This window comes from Trachymyrmex cornetzi, unplaced genomic scaffold (assembly GCF_001594075.2).
Source record: "Trachymyrmex cornetzi isolate Tcor2-1 unplaced genomic scaffold, Tcor1.1 scaffold441, whole genome shotgun sequence".
Classification (NCBI taxonomy): Eukaryota; Metazoa; Arthropoda; class Insecta; order Hymenoptera; family Formicidae; genus Trachymyrmex; species Trachymyrmex cornetzi.
This window is the reverse complement of record NW_017299190.1, coordinates 89,038-99,060: the sequence shown is the minus strand read 5'-3', so window position 1 is coordinate 99,060 and position 10,023 is coordinate 89,038. Positions and strand designations below refer to the sequence as shown.

Here is a 10,023-nt window from a genome sequence, read left to right as displayed (position 1 = left end):
TTCGATTATTTTTATAAATCATAATTTTTATAAATCATAATTGGAAATCATAATTTGTCGATATTTACCGTTTAAAAAAAATGTGAATTGTGATTTGGTTCAATGCTTTTTGTCTAAAATGAGCAACATTCATTGTAACACTATAAAAAGTTGTTATAATTTGTTTGCCACACAATTATGAAATATTTTATTAAATATAGAATTAAAATTGATTGTCCGAAAGAACGTTTACGACAAAAAATTTTTAGTAGCAAAACAATAGCAATGCATTCTATAGTCAAATAACTGCTTTATATTTTTACAATCTTTGTATTTTATATGTTGTAATAAAATAATTTAATTATTAACAAGTAAATTGAAAGTTTTTCTTCATTTTTCGTTTCACTTACTTGAGAGCACTTACCTGGAAGCACGTTCGAAGTATTTCAGGAACCAGGCTGAAAAAGTCGGTGCGTAATTCCTAGGATGCAGCATCATGGTAGCTACCCTCTTATTCCTCTCTCTTTCTCTCTTTTTGAACATATAACCTGAAAATAAATGATGAACATAGTAATTAAAGGGAATTGTTACAGAAATTATCAAAAAAGAAAGGTACAAATGTGAGTTGTATAGATTGTTCTAGAACTCTCGCTTTCGACAAATAAAACGTATATCTATCTCACTTTAAGTCTGAAAGTACACTAGTTTAGCCACAGAAAATGAACCTCTTCTATCGCAGATTTTTTACTCGTTATTCATATATTTTAATACAATGATAATAACGACAAAATATTATTTATATAAAAATAAATAATTAAATAATAAATATTAAAAACAAATAATTTATTTTGTCGTTATTATCATTATATTAATTTAAGGAGTCTATAAATTTGTATATTTGCTTGAAATTGTTCATATATTTTAATTTTTACATGGAACCACATGCTAGCATAATATCCTATAGAATTTAGCAGTCATCCGCCCCCCACCCCCCTTTCTTTGTTCATCCTCTTTTCTTTGTTCTCTTCTAGAACATATGAGAACGGGTGGATTTTGCAAAGATGCTCGAGATAATATAAGCGGTAATTATTTGGGACACCTTTGAAAAATCTCTCCGAATATTTCTAGACGCGAATAAAATGACGATGAGTAAGCAAAAATTGTCGAACTAGGAACAAAGGATACAACGCACATCTATGGCGCAGGATCGATAGGATTGAGGGTAGAGCGGCCATTGTTGGTAAAAGCGAGGCATTCTCTCTCGGAGACGTTAAGCGTGATCAAGATTACTAGAATAAATAGTTGTCGCTACGTTTAATTACTGCATTAAAGCTGAATAATTATCTCCGTTTTCTAACACAAGCCTAATAGAATTTCGACAAGATATGCGTTCGACTTAACGTTCGCAATGCTCGCGAGCGTTATTTCATCCTTATGACCTTCAACTGTTCAACATGGACGAAACGATGTTCACGAATGTTGCGAACATTAAAGTGGAATGCGTCCCGAATTAATTATTTCACGAGGAAGTTTTATTTATGAACAAAACTTTCATTTGTTTCATTTATAAAATAATTAGAAAAACGATTAAATTGTTAGATTAGGGTGTTAGATTGAAATAAGGTTAAATAAGATTAAAATATTTACATACTTACGTATATTCAGAATTACAGCGTCGTTAATATTAAACTTGGAACACTGAAATCTATTCTACAACGTACTTTTTGAATTCTGTTTTTTTTTTACATCTTGCTCTTTGTTTACTGCTCGTTATTTTCTTTCCGTCCCATTTTCGTTTTCTATCGCGCGCGAGATAAAATTTAACAAACTTTAGAAGAACACAGCGAGACATACAACTGCCGGTCGTATAAACGGAATAACCAAGAAACAGCATGCTGTAGAATAAGCTCAACCACACACGCTCCCCAATTTAAGTAAAAGATTTCCGCACACACCACCGCACACACCGGTTGCCAGAGCAAAAAGAACGAGAGTCGAGAACAGTCTAGAATCCAGGATTGCCAAATTTTTCGCAATCCTGTTCGATCGGAGGCGCTTGTATCGCCTAAAGGCTCCTGCACACAGAACGCGGCAAAGCTTAAGCCCGGATCCTCATACGAGCAACAGCGCTTTGACACCGAACGCTGATTGGTGGAAAACCGTTTGTGGGGGTAAAATTTAAGCCTGCGGCACACGATGCTTGTTTTCCTACTGGATTGCTAGCTGGATTAGAATCTTGCCACTGTATTGGCTGCGATGCTGGCACTGACAGCATCACATCCAATACGGTGGCAAGATTCTAATCCAGCTAGCAATCCAGTGGGAAAACAAGCATCGTGTGCCGCCGGCTTTACTCCCATCACACGTTTTTCACCAATCAACGTTCGCAGTCAAAGCGCTGTTGCCCGTATGAGGATCCGGGCTAATGACCGCAGCACAGACTCTTGCATAACGCATAAATCCGGATCTACAATAGGGTTTTAAGCCTTAAGCCATAAGAAATGGGCGAATCATAGTCGCTTATTCTTCTCGGATTCGACTGTAATTGGTCAGTTTCTTACGGCATAAGGCATAAAACACCTATTGTGAATCCAGACTTACCCCGGATCTACAATGGGGTTTTAAGCTTTAAGCCATAAGAAATGGGCGAATCATAGTCGCTTATTCTTCTCGGATTCGACTGTAATTGGTCAGTTTCTTACGGCATAAGGCATAAAACACCTATTGTGAATCCAGACTTACCCCGGATCTACAATGGGGTTTTAAGCTTTAAGCCATAAGAAATGGGCGAATCATAGTCGCTTATTCTTCTCGGATTCGACTGTAATTGGTCAATTTCTTACTTCTTACTCCGTGTATTGTAGACGACGCCTTAAGCCGTAAGAAATTGACCAATTACAGTCGAATTCGAGAAGAATAAGTGACTGTGATTCGCCCATTTCTTATGGCTTAAGGCTTAAAACCCCATTGTAGATCCGGACTAATGCATAGTGCATAAGGGAATCAACCAATCGAAAATTTTCTTTTCCATGGAATGAGAGGAAAGGAAGGCTTCTGATTAGTTGATTCGCTTATGCACTATGCGTTACGCGTTATCCCGGATCTACAATAGGTATTTTAAGCCTTAAGCCATAAGAAATTGACCAATTACAGTCGAATCCGAGAAGAATAAGCGACTGTGATTCGCCCATATATTATGGCTTAAGGCTTAAAACCCTATTGTAGATCCGGACTTAGGCCGGTATTCATAGTCGGATCTTAAGGCCCGTCTACAATACACGGAGTAAGAAGTAAGAAATTGACCAATCACAGTCGAATGTGAGAAGAATAATCGACTGTGATTGGTCAATTTCTTACTCTTACTTCTTACTCCGTGTATTGTAGACGGGCCTTAAGACGATCTTAAAATAAGAACCGACTATGAATACCAGCCTTAGTCCGGATCTACAATAGGGTTTTAAGCCTTAAGCCATAAGAAATGGACGAATCACAGTCGCTTATTCTTCTCGGATTCGACTGTAATTGGACAATTTCTTACGGCTTAAGGCTTAAAACACCTATTGTAGATCCGAGGTTAGTCCGGACTAAGTCCGGTTTGCACCAACCTTGGTTGGATTAATCTTTCCTATTGGTTGACGTCACCCGCTCTACCAATAGGAGAGCACAAAACGCCATTAATCCAACCCAGGTTGGTGCAAACCTGGCCGGGGTCTAAAACGCTATTATATTCTTTCCACCATGGATCGGACTTTAAACTTTCCACTCCAATTCGGTATATATTTAACAATGTTGGCGACACTGTTATTAAGAGAAACGGTCGGATTATCGCAAGTGCCGGAACGATCCTCAAACAAAACTTGTAAACGGCATTTTCGATTAGTCGTCGCGTGTAGTGTACATATGATACGTCTTACGTCTTTTCCCCTCAAAATGCTTCTCGTCGGCGCCGGCACATGAATGAGAGAATAATTAGTATCGCGAAGGATGCTCATTGATGCCGATGCATACGCACCGAAGATCGTCCACGAAGATCATCGTTTCGTCCACTCGCTCGCGCATCCGCGATTTTCCGAGTGGCGTGGTCGCGTATAGTAATCCACATTGTAGTGCCGCAGTAGAGTAACAGCGGAGCCCAGCATCGTCCCGCGAAGATCTACGTAACCTCTCTACTGAGTTGTTCTCATCCCGCCAGCTTATCGTAAGAGACGTCCAAGCGTAAGATAGATAGAGAGTGAGAAATCATTCGGCCAAAATTAAATTGTAAATCTTAGCTACAGTTAGCGTTTTTTAACCGGCGATGAGCGACAATAAGCAGGTAGGTGAAACTCCCAGTAGCGAGGTTGCTAATCGATTTCGAAGCTGTAGGGATCTGAGCGACATTATACCGTTGTATCCGTCGCACGCGCTTTATCTGAAACCGCTTGCCAAAGTTAACGTGTCGGTCAGTCTGCCCCAACTGAAGACTCCAGGTAAAAACAACATCGTCATCAGTGGCCTCCTCTCCGGAGGATGGACTCTCGACTCTCTTCTCTCTGCCTCTTGTTCCCTTCTTTCTTCTTTCTCAAATTGGTATTGCAATACATTTTTATCATAAGAATAATGTACAGAGTTTATGAACTTTAATTCTTATTCCAATTTTAGCTTCTTTTTTTTATCATTCTCTATACCATAATATTGAATATCGTGTTGTGATTGATTTGGAACTGTATATTGTAGCATTAAAATTGCACAAACTTCTTATCATGATCTGAACATGAAATAATAAGCAGAGAAGAAAAAATATAAATTAGGCAATAGGAGTCAAGTCGACAGAACTCGAACAAGTATTTAAACTGATGTTTACATTTTATCAACTATGCTTTAGCTCTAATTTTCCTTTTCTGATCATGCATCTTAAAATATTTATGATAATAAATATTAAAATTAATAATTTATTATAATTCATTTTGGAATAATCTCAATAATCATGAGTTGTAATATTTTTCATCTATAATGCTAACATGTGTTTATAAAAAAAGGAAATAGAACATTTTCCTATTTAACTATAACATATTTCTGTCAATTGAATTTATATGGCTCCTTTTTATTTTAACAATACTCGAAGGTATATTTTAGGGTTAAAATTAGAATGTTCTATTTATTATATGTGTATATACTTTATATGCTTTTGCCTGTTATAAAGTTTCTTTTTATTACTTATTATTAGAATACTTAACAGAATTTGTATTAATAAAGTTAAGGCTGTTGATGATATTAATGTTTCTCTTTATAATTTCAAAAGTTAATTAAATAAGAGGACTGTATTATGATAATGAATTTCTAGAAAACGAGGCGAACTTTTTTTTTCTTTTATATAAGATTAATATCATAAGAAATTAAAATTATCATATCATTTTGATATTAATGTTGAAATTGCAATGTATTTTATTATGAAAATAATATGCACTTTATGAGTTTTAATTCTTTAACTTTTATCATTTTATATATTTTAATTTAAATATGTTACATATATTTTTAATTAAATACTGACACTATTTATCTCTTTAATTTTAATTTATATCAGGTATTAATTCCGAACATATTTTTGTGCCCTTATTACTATAGCACTTCATTATTTTTGTCAATATTTACTTAAGTGATGGTAATCATTTATCTTGATAATATCGTTCATTAGTAATCTATTATTTTAATTAATTTATAATTTTTTTTTTGAGAGACAAAGTTGTCACACCAAATCATACCATAAAGAATCTATCATAATCATATGTTTATGCCGTCGATGGTCTCTAGTGGAGAATGACGTAGCATCTGTTGGAAGAAAAACCATGATCCCAAGTGATCCGTGCGATGCCACGAGCACTTGTAACTGCTTTAGTAAAGATAGCTTCTTACAGACTCTTAACTGCGCTATAAACAGGCAAAACTATATCGACATGGGAGGTAATGGAGAAGATACGCGCGCTTATACTACCGGACGAATTCACATCCCTGAAAGTGGCCAAGAGCACCTTGGAATTCATCCGACTGGAGGGCGACCTGCGGGACCGGTGCAGGTTGCCGACAGTGCTGGCCAGGTTGGACTTGCAACAGTTGAATCTGTCTGGCTTCTCCAATGTTCTCAAGGTAAACACAGCCAGATTTCATCGCGCGATACATTTTAAGCGCAGCAAAATTTGTAGTTTGAGTTTCATTGGAGTTAATTAATAACGAACAATATGTATGTAAGGTCTAAAGAACAAACAAAAGAAGATATTTTTTTTAAATATCAACGAAGATCATTTTTAAGACAAATATTGGCTATAAAATAGGAAATAAGTAAAAAACAGCCAAATATGGTTGAGGCTAGATTTTCATGCCTAATAATATTCACATGTGAATTTTAAATACATTTCAAATTCGACAGTAATCGACGCGTTTATATAACTAGGTGTATTTAAATTTTACGTGTAAGTATTATTAGGTACTAAGATTATTTTTGGCTCTTCTTATTTGATTTCTTATATAATTTATTTGTATAATGATAACTAACTTATTGTATAAAAACGAAATTGTGAGTTAACGTTTGACTTCAACGTTTAGGTCCGGGCGGCCGAGACGAAGGATGACTTTCCAACCAGACATAGCTGGAACTCCTATTTTAGGGATGCAAAACATATGAACGAGTTAAAGGCCGGTGAAAGACCGGACACTATTCATATTACCGGTTTACCGGTTAAATGGTTTACCGAAGATAATACAAATGTACCGAGCGAGTCACTCATTACAAAGATCTTTAAAAAATGGGGTGCATTGAGGAAAGTTGACGTGCCCGCCGCAGATTCCTACAGATCCAGGATGCGGCTCGGTAATAACATTCATAAATTCAGCTTCGAAGATGGCATATTTTTCGACATGTACGTACAATATGTCGAATACATGGATTTTGTCAGAGCGATGGACGCTCTGCGTGGCATGAAGCTGCTGAAGAAGGACGGTCAGAATTCGTTAACCGCAACACTAAAAGTAATTTTTAATAGAAAATATAATATCCGTTGCGATATCAATACTTTTTTTCTGTATCGATACTAATGTAATTAATTGTAATCTATTTTCCGAAATTTTATTAATTATAAAGTGGGTTTAACATAATATTTTAATTACAATGATTACGATGATATATAAATTATTTGGAAAAATAAGTAGAATAAAAGAAAAAAAATTAGTCAATCGAATGTCTTGATGTGTGACTGAAATAATTCCATACAGGTTGATTTTGACAAGACAAAACATTTGAGTGACAATTCGATATCGCATCGTGACTTTGAAAGAAAACGTTTAATAGCACAGGATAATTTAGCGGCGGAGAAAATACGAAAGAGAGAAGAAGCAGAAAAGAAACGGCAAGAGGAACAAAGGTAAGCGTTCTAATAAAAAAAAAAAAACTTTAAGATATATTTCATCTCATATTATTTCTTTGCAATATAAAATTTTTGTTTTGACCTTAGAAAAAAGGAGGAGGCAGATTCGATGGCGAAAGTAAATCGACAACGAAACCGGGAAGAAAAACGAAAACGAAAGGCCCTTACGAGGTTTCGTAAGCAAGAAGAGGACAAAGTTTCTATGAAGATTGCAAGAGAAGAACAAAAGTTGATAAAAGCTCAACGGCAGTTGGAAAGCATACGTTTATTAGATGAACTATTTGATAGGATAAAGGTAGATAATAAAAAAATATGCAATATACATAAAATTTCTTTAAGATTGAATGAAACAAAATTAATTCGTGAATACTAATAACATATTTTATTAATTATAGACGAAAGTGGAAAAAAAAGAGATTAAGCTGGATCAGAACATGGAAAAGAAGGGTGAAAAGAAAAATAATCAAATAAATGAAAAGAAAGTAGATTCGGAAAACGATAAGAAAAATAAGGAAAAGCAGATTAAGAAAACGACGAAGAAAGAAAAAAAGAAAAAGGTATTTAACTACTTCAGATCCATTATATATTAACAAAACACAAAGTCGTTTCTAAGTCACAGTATTTTATATCTTTTAAAGTTATTACGACTAAATAATTTTTAAGAATTAGCATTCAATAATATTACTATTGTTTACAGAAAAAGCGAAAGAAAACGCAGAAAAAACGGAAAAAGGGCGATAACTCTGGTTCAGACAGCACAACCGAGGAAGAATCAAATAAAGAGACAAGTAAGAAAAGGCTCAAGAGTGTCTTGATAAAGAACGATGGTGCAACTTCGTCTACAGGTAATTTTTAGCTATATAAAATATTTTATACAATATATTGTGGAATAAAAATAATAAAATATAACATTAATTATGTATATATATAAAATATTATATTTTATTACTTTTATTCCACAATATATAAACAATATTTTATATTTATATAATTATATACATATATATGTATGTATACACAGGTGCTGTGGCAGATAATCTTCCTTATGATTATTCTGATTCGATGTCGGTGTTACCGTCGATGGCACCATTTCATGCAATGAGGATGCCGAGACATGCGAGAAGACAGATGATGCGGTCGCCAGGATATTCTGCGATGTCACTTCATCATCCCATGTTATCTGTAGGCAGAGGCCGAGGATTTATTCCACGATATGAGATGAACTATACGCTGACAAATCCTTATTTGTATAACGGACAATATTATGAATATTTTACACATCTGGTCGAGCGAGATTCGAAGCAGCAAAAATCGAGAATACGTAACCGCCAAAAATCAACAAGTAGATCTATCTCAAGAACAAGGACTAGATCGGATTCTAGGAGAAAATCTAGAAGTATCTCCAGATCGCGTAGTAGAAGACGCAGCGGTTCGCGTTCCAAGAGTCGTGATCGAAGGTCGAAGTCAAGATCCAGATCGAGATCACGTAGATCAAGATCACGATCACGCAGATCAAGGTCGCGATTGCGTAGATCGAGATCACAATCACGCAGATCGAGATCACAATCGCGCAAATCAAAATCGCGATCGCGTCGACCGAAATCTCGGTCTAGAAATCGCTCTAGATCGCGTAGTCGTCGAAAATCAGGAAGTAGATCTTGCTCGAGAAGAAAAACAAGGTCAAGATCTAACTCTAAGACGAGGCACAAGAATAATAAATCGTGCAGTAGATCAAAGTCAAGTTCCAAAACGCGTCCCTCTAGATCCAGACGAAATTCACGATCTAGAAGTCGCTCCAAGTCTCGCAGCAGAAATCGTTACAGGAACAAGCGTGGCAAGAGATCGTCTTCTGTTGTCAAAGTTACACGAGCGAAATCACGACCTACATCACCCAGACGAAGATCACGCAGTAGTTCTTGGTCTATGCCAAAGTCACCAGGTCGTAGAAGTTGCTCCTGGTCAAGAGCTGCCTCCGCAAATAATATTAACGAGCAAGACGTGAGCAAGGAATCCGAAAAACCTGTTCAAGAAGAAACGGCAAAGACAGCGGAAATGCAAAGCGCAGCAGCGAATTGATTTAGCACTTGATTTTGTTAAAGCATGTCAAGAAGAAACATTAAATATACAACTATACAAGAAATAATCTTTTAGTATACTTGCTACACAGTGCGAATACTTAAAAGTCTCTCTAATTACAAAATGTAGATAGAACTTTCTTCTTGTACATAATATGTAAATAATTACGTTATGATGCGGTTTTTCTGTATATTTTTGTATTTAAATTAAACTTTCAAAATGTTTTTATTCTACATTTACTTATATGGCAAGATTAATTGAATGAAAATCTTTAAATTCAAAATAATTAATAATGAAGATAGGATAATCAACAGTCAACATTAACGTATCGAAGTATGTAAAAACATAGAATAACTTTTTGAAAAAACGTTCTGTTTATTATGTATTGCATTCCAATTAAATTGCAAGATTTCTTAAACTTCGAAAGACAAAACTAATATATTTATTAGCATTATATCTTGATAATGATTCTCGATTCGATTCGCATTCGAACTATCTACACATATACAAAATGATTCTGTCAGTAACTAAGCTAGGATAATTAAGATTCAACTATATGTTTCTTTAAATG

At 35.2% G+C, this 10,023-nt stretch overlaps 1 protein-coding gene across 3 annotated transcripts; it reads left to right on the top strand.

Moving 5' to 3' along the window:
- Positions 1-3,792: 3,792 nt before the first annotated feature.
- LOC108764654 (A-kinase anchor protein 17A) lies at positions 3,793-9,559 on the top strand. Of its 3 annotated transcripts, XM_018512993.1 has the most exons (9): positions 3,793-4,448; positions 5,897-6,102; positions 6,559-6,981; positions 7,225-7,373; positions 7,464-7,671; positions 7,772-7,933; positions 8,074-8,221; positions 8,398-8,893; positions 8,936-9,559. In XM_018512993.1, the coding sequence occupies exons 1-9, from the start codon at positions 4,277-4,279 to the stop codon at positions 9,450-9,452; spliced, it is 2,481 nt and encodes an 826-aa protein (XP_018368495.1). In that variant the 5' UTR covers positions 3,793-4,276; the 3' UTR covers positions 9,453-9,559. The 3 variants fall into 3 exon arrangements, with proteins under 3 accessions (XP_018368495.1, XP_018368494.1, XP_018368496.1); XM_018512992.1 differs by having other exon boundaries at positions 8,398-9,559; XM_018512994.1 differs by having other exon boundaries at positions 4,380-4,448; positions 5,874-6,102; positions 8,398-9,557.
- The last annotated feature ends 464 nt before the right edge of the window (positions 9,560-10,023 follow it).